A 19068-nucleotide genomic window follows, 5' to 3' on the forward strand; every position below is an offset into this window, starting at 1 on the left:
TTGCTCCGTTTCGTTGCCCCGCAAAAAAAAATATAACCTGTCCTATTCTTGTCCGTTTTGCGGACAAGAATAGGCAGTTATATCAATGGCTGTCTGTGCCGATCCGCAAATTGCGGAACGCACACGGACGCCATCCATGTTTTGCGGACTGCAAAACACACAACGGTCGTGTGCATGAGGCCTAAAGCAAGTATCAGTAGTATTCCTACAGGCATCACCTACATCTGCTTTGTGGGGGTAACTGAGAAGTAACCTGACCCCCTGTTTGAATGGGCGTGCCCTTCCTTTTTCTTCTTTACATAGGCTCTTCTTTGTAGAATCTATTAACAAGCGTTCTTGCACATGGCTGGAGGGGCAGATGTCTCGCTGACAGAGGAGCAGCTGCTGCAGAATACTTGAGAACAATACGTTTAGAAGGCAACTTAACATCTGCTGCGTGCTAATCATGGGGCTTGTGCTTTGCAGATTTCCACCCTCCTCTGAAGGATTCAGTTACCTGTAATACCGAAGCAGAGAGCTTTATGATCTTATGGTCTTGTGATCTCTTGTAGCATTTTGTGTGTAGGCTGGTATTACACTGCCCGATCTTCAGGCAGTGCGGGTGCCAATGAATGAACGTCGGCTAGTGCAAACTTTGGCCTCATGTACACGACTGTTCAATCCGCAAAAAAACGGAAGCCACCCGTGTGCCTTCCGCAATTTGTGGAACGGGGCGGCCCATTGTAGAAATGCCTATTCTTGTCCGCAAAGTAGACAAGAATAGGACATGTTATCTTTGTTTTTGCGAGGCCACGGAACGGAACAACGGATGTGGACAGCACACAGAGTGCTGTCCGCATCTTTTGTGGCCCCATTGAAGTGAATGTGTCCGCATCCGAGCCACCAAGACAACGGCCTTGTGCATGAGGCTTTTGACTGTGGGAGGAATGATTGGTACCGCAGTCATTCCTGCCTCATTCCGTTCTATTCATTATCAGCTGCACATCCCCGATTACTGCCAATAATCGGGGATCTTTCATACTGATGAAAGATGCCAATCAACAAGCGTTTGCTCCTTCATAGGCCGATTAGCTCGTTCCTGATAATTGGCCTGAAATCGTGCGGTGTCATTGGACCTTAAAGGGGTTTTCCCATCTAAGACAATAAGGCCATATCGCTAGGATATGTCTCCCCACCTCTGGGACCCGCACCTACACCGAGAACGGTTTTACCCGGGTCCAGCCACCACCAAGCGCTCTCTCAATAGTAGTGAATGGGATCGCACCACGCTTGCGCAGCCACAGCTCCCATTCATTTCTAAAAGGCCGACGGAAATAGCCAAGCCAGCGCTCAGCTTTTTTCGATGGCCCCATAGAAATGAATGGAGGGCGGCTGCACATGTGCAGTGCACCCTCCACAACTTTCAGGGCTCCGTTCATAGAGTAGGTACTGGTCCCAGGAAGTGGGACCGGCACCTATCAGACAATGGGGCCATATCCTAGCGATATTGTCTCAGATGGGAAACCCCTTTAAGGTTGCAATTACACTGCGTGATCATTGGGCAGAGTGAGGGGCAGATGGATAATCAGGCATCTGTTATCCTGATGAATTATCAGCTGATCAATGAGCGTTTTCTCATTCATCATCTGATCGATTTTTCAGGCCACTTATCGGGAACAAGCATTTGTAAGGACGATTGTTCCCGATTATTGGGGAAAATAGTGCAGTCTAATAGTGCCTTTAGGCCTCTTTAACATGGACCGAAGATCAGGAGCGGTAATCGTATCTTTCACACAGCACCTAAAATCATGACCCTGTGGAACAGGAAAGTGCTGTCGACAATATGCAAACTGAACGATCGCAATAACGATCATTCGTCCCCTGTTGATCAACATGTATATCCTCGGTCAGCGCTCTTTATTGGCTCATGTAACAGGACCCGGACAGCGCACATCTTCAGATCTTATATTTCCTGAAATTAGATTCTTAGTTCTGTTTGGGAATTTACCCATCATTGAATTGGGGCAGTATTATGTGAAACTGTGCGGGTTGTTTCTGCTCAACATACCTTTTCCATCTACTCTATTAGGGCACCTAGTCGTTAAAGGGGGTCTCTGCTTGGGTCCCCTGCATATGAGCCAGGACAGAGGGCCATCAAGCAGCAGCTCTGATGTTCTATGGGCAGCCATTCATTTGTAAGGCTGCATGTGATATTGGGGTACGGCCACTCGTGCAGCCAAAATCAGGAGTGGATCATGAAAGGAGAGAAAATATTCAGGACAGATGCAACTTAATCTTAATCCACTCCTAGTTTTGGAGTCAAAAATTTGCACACATGGCTGTATCCTCACATGTCCCATGTAGTGACCAGGATGGCTGTCATATTAAAGGGGTCGTCTGTGATGGGATAATACCTGAAACCCAATAATGACTGAAGGAACAATGCAGGCTCAATGTGATTTTCGGATGGTAGGAAACCAGGAGACGAAAGATTTGTCCAAGGTCACGCAGGGCAGACACTGGAACAAACAGATTAAAGGCTACTTTCACAATGGCGTTTTGGCTTTCCGTTTCTGAGATCCATTCAGGGCTCTCACAAGCGGTCAAAAACGGATCAGTTTGTATTCTAATGCATTCTGAATGGAAAAGGATCCGCTCAGAATGCATCAGTCTCCATTCCGCTTTAGAGACGGACACCAAAATGCTGCTTGCAGCGTTTTGGTGTCAGTCTGATAAAACGGAGCTAAACGGATCCGTCCTGAAACACAGTGTAAGTCAATGGGGACGGATCCGTTTTCTATGACACAATCTGGCACAATAGAAAAGGGATCCGTCCTCCGTTGACTTTCAGTGGTGGTCAAGACGGATCCGTCTTGGCTATGTTACAGATAATACAAACGGATCCTGGATGCAGACGGATTTGCACAAAACGCGAGTGTGAAAGTAGCCTAACGGGACGGGCTGGCGGGCCCATCTCCTTTTACCATTTTCTATGCCTGTTATGGGTGTAGAAAAAGGTCTAAATGTAAGACAAATAAACATTAGTAAAAAAATCCCCATGGACTGTAGTTTAGGGAATGGGTAGGTTGTGCTTGGCAGGAGGACAGATAGCTGCAGTATAGTATTTGAAAACAGGTGAACGAGAGAACAAATGTTAAAGCCTATAAGCCGCCGGGGGAAGGGATCCCATCTGTTGAAGATTTGACTACTCAGACTGACCGCCCCCAGTGCCACCTCCCAGTCTATATTCTGCTTGTGGTTTCACAACGTGTTTGACAGATAATAGTTAAAGGGGTATTCTGGTTATATTTTTATTCCGTATCCACAGGATAGGGACAACTATTAGATTGGTGGGGGTCCTACCGCTTGGACACCCACAGATCATGAGAATGGGAGCCCCGTACCCCCTGAAATGAACAGAGGTGTAAATCAAATGGCATGTTTGCCCCCAAAGCCTTCGTCTATCGGCCGTGTGCTTGCTCTGTCTCCTGAGCGTGGTAGCTCCACACTAAATACATCAAAAGGTACCTTTGTGTTATTTTCAACTGATCGTAGTTGATGAGTTACCTTACTAACACGAGACCAACGAGACCCCACCTTGTCAGTATCGAGCACTTCTGGGACGTACACCGTCAGGCAGAGACATTGAACCCAGTAGAGACAGCTTCATACTACATCTCCTTTCCACAAAGACATCCCCATATCTCGTGCAGTATGTAATATCGTAGACAGCTCTCCGAAGATCGTCCAACAGCGAAAAAACAGGAAAGAGCATTTTCTAGTCGTCCTACCATTTTTTTTTCTTATAAACGTAGAATATTTCCTGCAGCAAATATTTAGCTAATTCATATTTGATGTCTTGTCTGGTTCTAGAAGTATTGTATGTGGATAGAGTTGTTTAATTGGAAGTTATGTTTTATACACTTTGCTCTTTTTGTGTGGTTTTTGTAAAGATTTTGTGTAGCATTCAATACGCGTCTTCCCACCGCTCTGGTCTACTCGCATTTGGTCTCGGGAGAACAGAACTTCAATCTACTTGAAAGTGGAGGATGTTGATGAATATTGATGCGCTGTAGACTGCACGGTGGCTGGGGCCTGGCGATCTGTATCTGTGGGTGGGAAGTTTCCAGCTACACAGTAAATGAATGAGTCAACACAAATGTAGACTTGAATCTATATGAATGCTGTTGTTGTATGACAGTATAATAGGACACATTTATCAGCGCAGTGTTATCAGTTTTCTGGCGCAATTGCATCAAGTAACTTGGCTCACAACATGGCTACCATCTTTAAGCCTTGTTCACAACTCCTTCAAGCAGATCCAGCAGGCTTAGCCGGATTCTCCAGTCCACCGCCAGATCCCCATAAATGACGGCTTTCTGCCATAAATGACGGCTTTCGGCCGGACAAAAAAACGCTGCATGCTCTTTAAAAAAAAGTGACCCCATTTTGGAAACTACACCCCTCAAAGAATTTTTCAAGGGGTGTAGTGAGCATTCTTACCCCACAGGTGTTTTCCAGAAAGGAATGTGTCGTGACTGGTGGAAAGTGAATATGTAAGCTGTGTGGTGCCAATGTGCATGGCCAGATTTTTGTACCACACCTTTGTGTTCCGCATGGCACTGCAAGGCTTCATGTTGCTATTGTAGTCCAGGATGCCGTCTGGCTTGGGGGTAGTGGTACCTTGTACGGGGGCAGGGGAGCTGGTATTCCCATGAACTGTAGTCAGTACAAGGACATCCCTCCTGTCCTAGCATTTAACCATCAGCATGTTCTCATTGCTGGGATCTAGGGAAGCCTCTCCTTGTTTTGCATGCTGTACCTCTAGAACGTAGGGAATTAAAGGAGTTGTGCCATCTCAAGCACCTATCTTTAGACTGGAGCATCCACGGCCACCCTCCGTTCATTTCTCCTGGCTCAGCTATTTGCATTATCCCCATAGAAGTGAATGGAACGGTGGCAACTCTTGTACGGTGCGCTTCCCATTCATTTGTATGGGACTTCTTGAGCATGCTGCTCAATTATTTTCAGCACTCCCATAGAAATTAACGGAGAACGCCTGCGCTTGTACGGTCCGGTCTCCTCTCCTGTACTTTGCATGGTCCATTTTAGATACCTGTGGGTCCCAGGTACCATCATTGATGGCATATCCTAGCAATAACACAACCCCTTTAAATAGTTTAATAGTTATCACCTCCGCTATTGGATAGCCAGCAAGATGTGCACTCGTAACCCCAATTCTTAACATGCAGGTCGATGAGCTGCCCGGTACAAACTGTTCTCCTTAATTTTCATTTTTGATTAAAAAAAATAATATAAGGATACAGTAAGTACTTGTCATCAAAATGGTCCTTGCAAACTTGAATATACCATATTTTTCGCTTTATAAGATGCACCCCAGGTTTTAGAGGAGGAAAATAGCCCCAAAAATATTTTCAACCAAAAGGTGGGCTAAAACATGTGCAGTACATGGTTGCATACCTGTGGATGAGGGGGGGTTATAGTCAGGTAATATAAACACTGTCCAGTGTACCGTAATTCACCTAAGTATTACACCCACCTACATGGGTGTGTTCCTATAGATGAGGGGGCTTATGGTCACATTTAATATACACAGGTCAATTATGGTACAATCCCTGGACAGTGTTTATATTAAATGTGACTATAACACCCCTCATCCATAGGAATTCACCCATGCACTGCTGCACATGGGTGTATTCCTATGAATGAGGGAGGTTATAGTCACATTTAATGCAAACGCTTAGGCCAGCAATCGTACAGCTCCTCGACAATGTTCATATTAAATGTGACTATAACCCCCCTCATCCAAAAGAGTGCACCCATACACTGCAGTACATGGGTGTCTTCCTATAGATGAGGAGAGGTTATAGTCATATGTAATACATATTTTAACACTGGAGGTGCGTCTCTAGATATCGGCCTGCAATGTGACAGCCATATTTCTGGGCACGTTCGCTTTATAAGACACGTGCGTCTTATAAAGCGAAAAATACAGTAATTCTAATATTATTATAGTAATTCTCTTACAAAGATCTAAGCACGGCCATTGTAAATTCTTCTTCATATTTCAGAAACAAGAAGATAAACTGGGATATAGTGAAGACTCCTACAGCTACCTTCACAACGACAATGGGAAGGCCGAGCTGGAGGAGGAGGTAACTCAACGCAGTGAAGAAGGTGACCCCAGCAATACAGCCGCAAGTGACAGCAGCGACATAAGAGCAGAGGTACGACCAAGTATTTTCTAGTGGATGTGCTGTATTCAGATTGTGTCAGTTTGGTCATAAAACCTCTTTATACGGCTATGTTCTCATAGTACTTTATGGTCAGATATAGGATCTGCTAAGTTCTGTTTTATATAGGGAAAAGCAGCTCCCACTCCTACAATGTCAGCACAACGATATATTACATGATTGGTCGCTATCAGCAGCCAGCGGCCCATTGGGGAGCTGCAATATTGTAAAGGTTTTCTCCAGATGGGACACCACCTTTAGTGGACCGACACACACTGTGGATAATGTGCGGGTTTTCGTGTGTTTGTTGTGGAAAAGCTGCAGCGTAATACCGTACTAGCAAAGTGTTTGAGGTTAGACTAACCTCATGTCCACTTAGCTTTTTTCTCTCTGTGGAAATTGACCCGCCGTGTGGATTTGGAAATCCGCAGCATGTCAATTGATTATGCAATGTTTGCAATGCACTGGTGATGTCCGCGGAGAAGCCACATCTAATCCGCACCAAAAACTGCAAGTAACACAGGCTTTGGTGCAAATTCTAAGCGAAATCCGCACGAAAAACCACATAGAATTTCTGTTTTGAAATCTGCACTTTCACTCCCATACCCTACAAATCTCATGTACAGTTTGCTTTTTCGTTCCATGCTGAAATTGACCTGTCAATCAGCATGTCAATTATTTGTGCAAATTTTTTTTTTTTTTATGTGGATTTCCCCCTTTTCAATGCAAGTATGAGATCTAAAGAAAATCTGCATCAGATCCGCACCAAAAACCACAAGTAACACCTGCAGGTTTCGCTGCAGATCTAGTGCGGAAATGCACAGAAATCCATAGGAAAAACAATGTAGAATTTCTGTTGTGAAATCTGCACTCGTGTACAGGTGGCCTCAGGGTACTTTCACACTTGCGGCAGAGTGATCCAGTAAGCAGTTCTGTTGCCGGGACTGCCTGCCGGATCAGACAATCTGCATGCAAACAGACAGCATTTGTAGATGGATCTGGATGCAGATCCGTCTCACAAATGCATTGCAAGAACGGATCCGTCTCTCCGTTTGCCATACAGACAAACAGATCTATTTCAATTTTTTATTTCACATTCGGGGTTACGAGTGCACTTTTCACAAGGGCGGATACGGCATTGCGGTATTTTTAATGCCGGATCCGGCACTAATACATTTCAATGTAAATTAATGCCGGCATTCCAGAAACTGATCCGGAATTTTTGACGGAGATAAAACCGCAGCATGCTGCGGTATTTCCTCCATCCAAAGTGCCGTTCAGTGACTGAACTGATGACATCCTGAACGGATTTCTCTCCATGCAGAATGCATGGGGATAAAACTGATCAGTTCTTTTCCGGTATTGAGCCCCTATGACGGAACTCTGTGCTGGAAAAGAAAAACGCCAGTGTGAAAGTACCCGTAGAGTATGATTCAGTTGGGACCCAATTTAGGCAACAGTAATTTAAATTATAAGCCTAAAGGGCTGCAGCAGCGTACAAGTGCCCTTTACAATAGCTTGTACTCTGTGAGCGGAGTCTTCAGCACCTACCCAATGCCACCGTTACTAGTTTCAAATTAGTTTTGACTTTCACTCCCATCCTCCTGTTTTGCAGGTTGACCGGAACACCACCGAGCCTTCTCTGTTCTTTGAAGAATTTATTCAGCTGCTGGCACAAACTGAAAATGCACTTGAGGTAAATCACTTTCAGATGCTGCTAATGGATTTTGAAATTGTGGTAACTGGATTATTAGCCAGACAGTGGATATGCTGTCGCTGTTCTGTGTATATATAATGCACTTATTGTGGTGCTAAAGATGGTTTGCATTTATGGATGTGTTCTGTATACATGTCCAGGATACATGGGTATACACGTACTGTATATGGGCACGCATTTCACACAAGCAATAGAGGATGAAATAATCTAGATGTAAAAACTGTATTTCCATTGCATAACCAGGTATTGTAAAACTACATAGTAGAGTCCCATTATTATGACCACTTCCTACTTTTGACGTTGGCAGCCCATAGCTCATGAAGGAAATCCCGTGCGGAGAGCCGGCTTGGTGGGAATATAAGGTTATAATAGGCTCTGTGCGCACATATGCTTTGTTAATGTCATGGGTAAAATGGACGATTTGTTACCTTTCCAAAATCGTATGATTATTGGTTTTCGGGCCAAAGGTAATAGTATTTCTGGAACTGCGCAGAGATCCACCCTACTAATCACGAAACAGCCGAACATCTCTGCAACCAAACTGTCCCGTGTAATCACCACATTTGACAGAGGTTCAAGTCAGGTCAGAAAGGTCTTACAACGCCACTGGGGGATCCTTCAAATAGACCCCGACCTTCAGGACATACTAGGAGACAGTCCACACATAACGTACAGACGCGGCACCAACTTTCGTGATAAGCTTGTCTGCAGTCATTTTTCATCTATCAGCACACACTCAACATGGCTGCGGTCCAGTTTAGTGGGCAGTCACAAATGTGGCAGGTGTGTCGCCTGCAAATTCATCATGACTACTAAATTTTTCAGCAGCTCAGTCACGGGCAAGACGTATTCCATTCCACATTTCATCAATAGTAAATCCAGAGGTGTGATATACCGTATCCTCTGTGAATGTGGTCTGGAATACGTCGGCAAGACCATATGGGAATTTCGGAGGAGGATCGGTGAGCACATGGGGGATGTCACACACAAGAGGGACACCCCGGTGTCTAAACATGTGCACACCGATCACAATGGCAAAGCCCGGTTAAAGTTCATGGGCATCGACCTCGTGAAACCCCACCAAGAGGGGGGGATTGGGACAAGAGCCTCCTCCAACGTGAAGCACGCTGGATCTTTAATCTGAAAACAGCAGCACCAGGCGGCATGAACGAAAGATTGAACTACACTTGTTTCCTCTGAAAAATCTCGTTCATGCCAATCACAATGCCTCGTCTGCTATTCTGTCTCCCTGATGGTTCGAGGGGTTTTGCACATGCACATGCGCTTATTGTTTCAACTCTCAAACTGCGCATGCGCATCTCTATGTGCACATCCCTCTCTCCAAATCTGCGCATGCCTTCCCGCTTGCGCACACTTCCACCAGTATATAGGCGCACACTTCCACCAGTATATAGGCGCAGGCGTCCCTTGAGACGCAATGTCTCCTGGGGTCGGTACAATAGTAACATAGTACATAAGGCCAAAAAAAGACATTTGTCCATCCAGTTCGGCCTGTTATCCTGCAAGTTGATCCAGAGGAAGGCAAAAAAAAAACTGTGAGGTAGAAGCCAATTTTTCTCACTTTAGGGGAATAAAAATTCCTTCCCGACTCCAATCAGGCAATCAGAATAACTCCCTGGATCAACGATCCCTCTCTAGTAGCTATAGCCTGTAATATTATTAATACATCCAGGCCCCTCTTGAACTCTTTTAGTGAATTCACCATTACCACCTCCTCAGGCAGAGAGTTCCATAGTCTCACTGCTCTTACCGTAAAGAATCCTCTTCTATGTTTGCGTACAAACCTTCTTTCCTCCAGACGCAGAGGATGTCCCCTCGTCACAGTCACCGTCCTGGGAATGAATAGATGATGGGAGAGATCTCTGTACTGACCCCTGATATATTTATACATATTAATTAGATCTCCTCTCAGTTGTCTTTTTTCTAAAGTGAATAACCCTAATTTTGATAATCTTTCAGGGTACTGTAGTTGCCCATTCCAGTTATTACTTTAGTTGCCCTCCTCTGGACCCTCTCCAGCTCTGCTATGTCTGCTTTGTTCACTGGAGCCCAGAACTGTACACAGTACTCCATGTGTGGTCTGACTAATGATTTGTAAAGTGGTAGGACTATGTTCTCATCACGGGCATCTATGCCCCTTTTGATGCAACCCATTATCTTATTGGCCTTGGCAGCAGCTGCCTGACACTGTTTTTTGCAGCTTAGTTTGCTGTTTATTAAAATTCCTAGATCTTTTTCCATGTCAGTGTTATCAAGTGTTTTACCATTTAATAGGTACGGGTGACTTGCATTATTCCTTCCCATGTGCATAACTTTACATTTGTCAGTGTTAAACCTCATCTGCCACTTATCTGCCACTTATTATATACATATTGACTGTACATTATGCTGGGACTGCGCCGTTAATGCACATCCACGGGCATCCACCTCATCTCAAGTGCGCCTCATGTGATCACATGCTGTGCCTTGATCACACGGCACCCTTGTTCACCATATAGGCGCATCCTTATTTGCGAATATCTCACTTCATGTTACCCAGTTAGTAACATTTCTAACATTATCTGTATCCGTGTTCACCTGTCAACCATCGTTCCCTGCGCTAAATGCCATTAGCCGACTAAAAGCTTTATTATTCCCTGTGTTACCACGGAGACACATACACTGTGCATCCCATGTGATCACCAGACCGTTAAACATTGGCTGAGTGATCTAGAGTTCCGCCCATCCCCTGCCGCTATCCCGCCCATCCCACGTGGTACCGCCGGCGTGTGACGTCACTGGCTGCGTCCGCTCCTTGCCTCGTATGCGTTGCCTCGGCTCAGGTTTCCATGATGCCTGGGTCACGTGACCGGGCGGGCAGCGGTGCTCCAGGCTGGCGTCGCATGCCGATGACGTCCTACCTGACAACCTACCAGGACTTCAAGTCACCCCTGGCCCGTCTAGCTGCACACGGCGGTTACTCTGGATATTAGCTTGTAGTCCTAATAATGTGACTCGACTGTGTATATGAAACGTGAGGCCTTTACTAAACCATCTGTCAGGCATTGTCCCGATGCTGCTGTTACATACAGACGTCACTGTAGGAGATGATGAGTGCTGTGCTCTGGGGCATTGTCTCCGTCATTTGCTTACGGCTGTTCAGGAAACAGTACCTCTTTGGTGCACAGATGAGGACCCTAATTGATTTTTTTCTAAGACACATTCAATTTGTAAAGCTCTGATTGTCACCAGTACAAAACTATTGATGCCGCCTAAGTAACAAAGACAATACTGTACCTTGTCTTTAGTCAAAGCTTGAAAAGTGCACCTCCACCCCTAACTGTCTCTTTTCAGGGGTTTTCAGAAACTAAAATAAGCAATTTAAAAACCTAGAAATGGGAACTAGCAGGAGAAGCAGAGAAGCCCTCCCTTGTGAAGCTGATTCGTTGTTAATGCTCCTTTACAGCAATGTGTTATCAGGCGAAGTAAAACCAGAGGAGTAGTAGTCCCTGTGCAGCTCCTAAGCCACAGATTGTCCAACACCTCGTATCACTGATGGTAGTAGCATGGTATTATTTGCACGTCCAAGGCTTTATGGGCTGTGTCAGGGTGAATTTTGGGTTGCCTGGTCTTATGGCCAATCATCAAATTTTTTATTTATTTTTTTAAAGGGGTTGCTCAGCCACTTGCATAATAATAAATAAAAAAAATTCTACAAATGCTTTAAAATAATAACACAAGTAATAGTCACCTTGCCGACCCTCACCACTATTCTAAGGCTTCCCAGGCCCTCGTTTGCCACTTTGCTTGGTGAGCAGTAATTACCATGTCATAAAACATTGTATCTCATGATTGTTACATGTCATCACCTGAACACAGGCCTAATTTAATACATGATCTCCTTTTGCTTTATTTTTTTTCTTTTCTTAAAGGGCACTAGTGAAAATTCTTTTCAAAGTGCGGAACCTTCCTCCAGATCTGGAAACTCGGTTGGAGAATTGTGGCAAGACTTCCTATCACTGCCTGATTTAAATGTAAGATGACCCCACCCGTCCCTTGGTGGAACTTGATGGAATTATGTCTTTCTTTAAACCTTTTTAATTATGTACCGTAACTATGATGTATTCATGTATCATTGATGTCACTGTTGCACATTAAACCCGAAGACAATTCCTCTCCACATGGACGTCATAGAGAAGTTCTCCTGGCTCATTCTGCATTGAACAAACAGCCGTTATTTTGGCCGCCATGTAATACTACATGTGGTATGCAGAGACCCACGCAGGGGAAATGTCAGGCCAGATTTATCTTTCCCTAACTGATCGTTCAGATCAGCTAATCACTGAGGCCAGCTTCTATTTTAAAACGGGGTTGACTTTATCAGACGGCTCTTTTTTTCTGGTTTTACAATTCGTTTTTCTTTTGGTGTTCTTTACATTTTTTTGCATGGCATTTTTTTCCACTGTATGTGACCGATGTTCACTACAAACAACGTTTTTTTTGTTTTTTTTTCAGGCATTTTTCCCATAGGAATTCCTATTTGAAAAACACCTGAAAAAATGTCCGTTCTAAATTTACAGGTGAAAGACCGCAAAAATATAAACATATGGCCCTTTTTACCACCAAACAGGGGCGAACTGGCCATAGACACTACAGGGAAATATCCCAGTGAGCCGATGCACAGAGTGCCGTCCAAGCCCTCCTCGTGGCCGCCAGCTAGGTGCATAAAGATCTGATGTTCTCAGCATTAATTAATGTAGGAGCATCAGACACTTATGTACCTGGCCAGTGGCTGAAGGTGCCCTCCTGAATTCAACTGTATTGCCTTCCTCAGGATGCTGATACAGTTTAATACTGTGGCGTGGGTGACAGTAGCTTGTGCTGCACTGTGGTATTTGGTTTTGCAGTGGCAGTATTTTGTGCTGCATGGTGGTATTTCATTCTGCTGTGTGGTATATTGTTCTGCTCTATGGTATTGCTGGTCCTGCCTACTTGTGTTGCCCTGCCTTCTGACCCACCTACAACATGGGGCCACTTTTAGTTTTTAGGTTGTTTTTTTCCCCCCAGGGTCACATTTAGTTCTCAGTCAGCCCATGTCACCAAAACAAAAAATTGTGTGAGGGAAGCTTTAGCTCTTCATGTAGCTAAAACAAGGCTAGCGTGTGCAGTGCTCCTCAAATTCATTGTTTGCATCATAAGTCGCTCTGCAATTTAGTTACATTTTAGGTTAAAAGTAGTTATGGAAATAATGAAGAATATAAACAAAGTATATCATGCTATTTTCTTGCTACATATTTTTTAGATTACATTGGAAGACATTCAGTCAATTTCCAACACCAACAATGCTATCAGCACTTCAGTACCGTTCAGTGCGCATCTGACGGAGGCAATTAGCCAAGATATAAGCCTACAGGAAGCCATGTTTGCATCAACTCTTGCCGACAGGTCCAGTGAGGACCAGAAACCAGAGAACTTACTGCAGTTAAATTCAAGTGCTATTCCTGGTGATCCCTTAAGTGCCACAAATCTGACCAATCTGTTTCCAACTACTGACAATAATTCCAGAAACTCAACCAATCAAGATCTTCTTTCTGGTCTTGATGAGAATGTATTTGATGAAATAAATTTAATGTCTCTAGCCCTGGAAGAAGGGTTTGATCCTCTGGAAGTCTCTCAGTTATTTGAAGAACCAGACTCAGATTCTGGACTTTCCTTAAATTCAAGCCATAGCCCAACATCTGCAAGCATATCTGACACCTCATCTATAACCTTTGGGGAGGAAGAAGGTGCAGCTGGCTACAGCAGTGACTCTGAATCCACTTCATATGACGGTTTAGAGGGAGCAGTGGGTGGGAGCGGTTCAGAAATCAACAAATTCTGTCAAATGGATGATTCAAACTATCACAGTGAGATGTCTTTACATAATGTTCATCATAACCATACATATAATCAATTGCCTAATCAGACGGAGCCTAGTCCAGAACATCACTATAGCTGGTCAGTGAAATCCAACAAAATAAGGAGCCCGTGTGTCAATGCAATGGACAAAAACCTCAGCCGAGATGAACGGAGAGCAAAATCCTTAAGAATTCCATTCTCAGTGGATGAAATTGTGAGTATGCCTGTAGAGATGTTTAATAGTATGTTGACCAAGCATTATCTGACTGAGACCCAGGTGTCTGTTATACGAGATATTCGGCGTCGGGGTAAGAATAAGGTGGCTGCTCAGAACTGTCGCAAGCGTAAGTTGGATGTCATTTTGAACTTGGAGGACGATGTCAATCAGCTGAAAGTTCAGAAGGAAAAGCTACTGAAAGAACAAGCTCAGTGTGGTAAGTCTGTGAGCCATATGAAGCAAAAACTAAATGACCTGTACCGAGATGTATTCAACCGACTACGAGATGAGCAGGGTAGACCTGTCAATCCAAACCAGTATGCCTTGCACTGTAATAGTGATGGCAGTATCATGGTTGTCCCAAGGAGACTGTTCAAATCAGAGCAAAAAAAAGACACACAAAAAGACAAGAAACAAAAATGAACGTTGACCTAAGACAAACCATCTAAAAACAGTAGTGGCATGAACTAAAAAAGCTGCCAATTGGGAGAGGCTAAAATAAAAGGACTTTGAAGATATCGTTTGTTCAGGTGGCAGCTGAACGCAGTCGTTGGTCCTTACAAGAACACAAAATCTTACAAAGACGCTGCTTTCACCCTCACTCCTAATCTGGCACTAAACTTGACCAGACCTCCTGATATGCCACAAATGAATATCTGCATGGTCGTACAATATTACCTGTTATATGCAGCTCTCTCTCCTTCATAAGTATAGATTTAATTTACGACCTGTATCAAAAGAAATGATCATTCTTAAGTTAAAATGAGTCCAATTTTCTGGTAAAATTGGGTTTTTTAAGATATAAAATATGGACATTCGGCATATCAACAAAAGACCTTGCCACTAGAAAAGTTGTTAAAATACAAAGTGACCTTAGATTTAGTCTGTCGCACTGGAGCACATTGTTCATGTAAAGTTCTGGCTTAACATTTTTATTATGTTACGTATGTCTTTATTTATACTTATGGTGTGTCTAAGGAGCTATAAATTATGGTTTGTACTTTTTTTTTTACACTTTAGTTTTTGTTCTACTCTGTCTTTTTCAAGAGGTCCTGGTGGCTGATCATGGATAATTTTTTATTTTTGGTCATGTGTTTAAGACTTTCATTTCTAGCAAGCTGGAGTTGCTTATTTTATATTATTTGATATATGTGATTTCTCCAGTGTATATGTTGGCTGAAATAGTATTTTTTGTACCATGGGAATATTTGCTAAAGAAATTTTAATTTACGATAATGTTATTTTGCATTTATACTACAGGGATTTACACAATAACCATACACCATTGTGTTCCAGAACCCCAGTTTGGAACCTCTTTCTCCAATTTCTCTCTTCCCACTTTGGCTTAACTTATTCTCAGTCCCAATCATTTTGTGAGCTGGAAGTGAGCAGCTCTTGGCTTTGCATAAGATGAAAAGTGATATTTTGGGACCTTCAATAACTGTTGGCTGAACACACTTGGCCGACACCTATCTCTCCAGACCCCCCATACACATACACACTCTGTCCATCCAAGCATGTAGGTGCCTCGTGGCGGCTTACCTCCTGGGAGAACAAAAGCTCCCCATACACATAAGATTGCCATCTGGTCCCGGTAAAAACAGCAGGTTTGTCCAAAGACGAGCTAATGTTACAGTTTACCATGGGTGGGTTGCTCATAAATGGACACCCCTTTTAAGTGTTTTGAAGTGCCAGGAGCTCTCTCTTAGACTAGGTTACACTTTTTAAAAGAGACATATATCACTGTAACATGTCAAATATTCTTTAAGCTTATGATATATATATTGAAATAATGTTTACGCCATTTTAATGTGAAGTAATAATTTCGACCAGTACTAAGTGTGTGTGTGTGTATATGTATGTATGTATATGTGTGTGTGTATGTATATATATATATATATATATACACACACACAATATACACAAAGTCCAATGTACCCATGCAGATTGTATATCTCACTACAGTTTGATAGTCCTATATTTGAGGAACATATAACAAGCATAGGTATCACGCAGGATTTTATGATTTAATTTCTGTTTTCATACCCCATCTAATAACATGGCCAGCAACCATTGTAACTTGACTCCATGACTCCTTGGAAAACGAGTAATTGGTTCCAAAGCCCTGAAATGTCACCCCAAGATAAGAGAAAATGAAGATAAAATAAGCAGATAACTAAGACAGATAAAGCAAGTCTTTACATAGAACAGTCAGGAATACCTGCTGGGAGCTGTAAATCAATATCTATGATGAGGACAGGAGCTTCTTCAGGGTCCTGTATAGTACACATTGTGCCAGAAAAATAACATGGAGCCGCCCTCACCTGACATCCAAAGGAGCAGCTCATCCTGGTACAGACAGAGGGCGGCACAGGAGATGTAGTACCGCACTGTACTGTAAAGAGGAGATGCTAGACAACCAATACAGGTGTTTTACCAGAGAAATAGCCATATATTGATTGTTTGGATCAGAGGTATTGTATGTTTAATCTAGTTTCAATTTACGGTGGCCCAGGAAAGCCCTTTGTAAGTGGAAAATACTATATCCTGAGGCCATTGTGTCTTGAGGGACCACTGTATATCTATCGGTATGCCAGAAAGACACCAGTGTCTCGTATTCTTATTATATCGGCCATTGCTGTGTGTTAGTAATTTGCATTTTCTGTATTGTTTTTGAACTACACTTAAGGGGCATCTGTCAGCAGATTTGTTCCTATCCCTGTCAAAGTGGAGAGGGCGCAGCAGTAGCAGAAAAAGTAGAACTTCTAGGTGTAATGGCAACGCCCCCGTTGCTCCTAGATGGCTCACTTGCATGAATCAAAACATAATTTTTCTCAGCAATGCAGTGACATATGAACATGGGACCAACACAGATGCCTTCAGCTGCCAAGGGCACATGCAACAGGTCAGCCAGTTTCCTAGGTGCAAATCTGCTGACAGATGCCTTTTAAGCATTTTAGCCAAAGTATGAACTTTTTCTCATGTTCATTTGTTAATCTAAAAGTGCCCTTGTATTTTAGTATAACATCTGCCGGTAGATCTTTCATATGACAGCTGCTCAAATTAAAAAGGGTTATCCAAAGTCTAAAGTATCCCCCCAGTGCCGAGGCCCCTCCTATACATTATACTTACCGGCTCCCCAGCACCCACGTCGCTCCGGATCCCTGCACGACCGCCACTGCATCTTCCCGTTGCGCAGGTCAAAACATCCTGTCGCAGCATGCTATTGGCTGCTCCCCACGTCGCCAGATGTGCAGTGCAGGGATGCAGGTAAGTATAATCGATACAAGGGGCCTGGGCTTTGGGGGGATATTTTAGACTTTGGATTACCGCTTTATGGCATCTTCTGCCAGGGCTAGCAAACATCCCTTTACTTTTGTCAAAGGTCCAATCTTTATGACTAATCCAAATTTTAGGACCATAATTGAGCAGTAAACAAACGCTTCTAGAATTCAGAAGCCCTCATCACCACTGGCGGTACACTTGAGATGAAAGTCAAAGGAATCAGTTGACGATCTCTTCTGGTGGCCCTCTGACTGCCAACCCCCTGTCAGCTACACAGGCCTCTTAAAGGGCTTGTGCAGTACAAAGAAATTGATGACCTATCCTGAGATGGTGAATGGCCAGATGTCTCGTAATGCCACAAATGGTGCTTAAAGGGGTTCTGCACTTTCAATGAACTGATCTATCCTCTGGATAGATCATCAGCTTCTGATCGGCGGGGGTCCGACACCCAGGACCCCCGCCGATCAGCTGTTTGAGAGGGCAGCGGCGCTCCAGCAGCGCCGCGGCCTTCTCACTGTTTACCGCCGGGCCGCCCGCCCACTGACGTCACGACTTGTATCAACTAGAGTGGGCGCGGCTAAGCTCCATTCAAGTGAACAGAGCTTAGCCGCGCCCAGGCCAGTTGATACAAGTCGTGACGTCAGTGGGCGGGCGGCCCGGCGGTAAACAGTGAGAAGGCCGCGGCGCTGCTGGAGCGCCGCTGCCTTCTCAAACAGCTGATCGGCGGGGGTCCCGGGTGTCGGACCCCCGCCGATCAGAAGCTGATGATCTATCCAGAGGATAGATCATCAGTTAATTGAAAGTGCAGAACCCCTTTTAAAGGGGTTCTCCGGGAATTAAGAAAAGGAAAATACTTAAATACTACTTTATTATAAATAAATTCCCAAATGCCTTTCATTAGTTACAATGGCCTGTTTTGTCTAGGGAGCAATCATTAGGATAAAAAAAATTGCAGCCATCCTATTAGTACACACAAAACCTGTCCTAATCACACAGCCGGACAAGTTACTTCCCAACCGCCTCATCCTCCTCTCTGCTCTGCTTATCAGGTATTATGATCCTAAATACAGATAAGATCTTCAGTACAGAGATGTACAGGACAGACTGTGGTAATGGATACTGCATACAAGTGCTGCTGCTCATTATCCACATCTCCACCTCCTCTCTACGTCATGTCTCTTCATGAACTCCATTCCTACAGAGATTCATATTATCAGCTGTATTTAGGATTATAATCCCCGACAAGTAGAGCAGATAGGAGGATGAGACAGCTCTTTAGCTCAGTGTTGTGAAGTAACTTGTCCTGCTGTGTGATTAGGACAGGTTTTGTGTGTACTAATAGGACGGCGGCCATTTTGTTTATCCTGATGATTGCTCCCTAGACAAAACGAGCCCTTATAACTAATGAAAGGTATTTGGGAATATATTTGTGATAAAGTAATATTTAAGTATTTTCAGTTATTTTATTTTCTTAACTCCCAGAGAACCCCTTTTTAAAGATGTTTTCCCCTCTTAATCCTTCCAGCCCATTGCAGTTAGCTGTTTATGTTGTTATCTCTCATCCATCTGACTGAAAAAACATAAAATCAAATATGCTACGTACGACATTGTACAAGTCCTGTAAACACTAACTGCAGTATTGCTGTAAATGTTCACCAGAGGCTAGCATTAGCTTTGCCTTCCCATAAAGTATTCCGAGGTACTATTTGTGTTATATC

At 43.8% G+C, this 19068-nt stretch overlaps 1 protein-coding gene across 1 annotated transcript in view; it reads left to right on the forward strand.

Moving 5' to 3' along the window:
• The window catches only part of NFE2L3 (NFE2 like bZIP transcription factor 3), a 37547-nt gene extending 20680 nt beyond the window's left edge, over positions 1 to 16867 (forward strand). The window contains exons 2-5 of the mRNA XM_044272983.1: positions 6072 to 6227; positions 7849 to 7929; positions 11883 to 11984; positions 13253 to 16867. Of these exons, the coding sequence (XP_044128918.1) occupies positions 6072 to 6227; positions 7849 to 7929; positions 11883 to 11984; positions 13253 to 14488 (1575 nt within the window). The 3' untranslated portion in view covers positions 14489 to 16867. The remainder of the gene's footprint in view (positions 1 to 6071; positions 6228 to 7848; positions 7930 to 11882; positions 11985 to 13252) is intronic.
• The last annotated feature ends 2201 nt before the right edge of the window (positions 16868 to 19068 follow it).

Source organism: Bufo gargarizans, unplaced genomic scaffold, assembly GCF_014858855.1.
Source record: "Bufo gargarizans isolate SCDJY-AF-19 unplaced genomic scaffold, ASM1485885v1 fragScaff_scaffold_320_pilon:::fragment_4:::debris, whole genome shotgun sequence".
Lineage (NCBI taxonomy): Eukaryota > Metazoa > Chordata > Amphibia > Anura > Bufonidae > Bufo > Bufo gargarizans.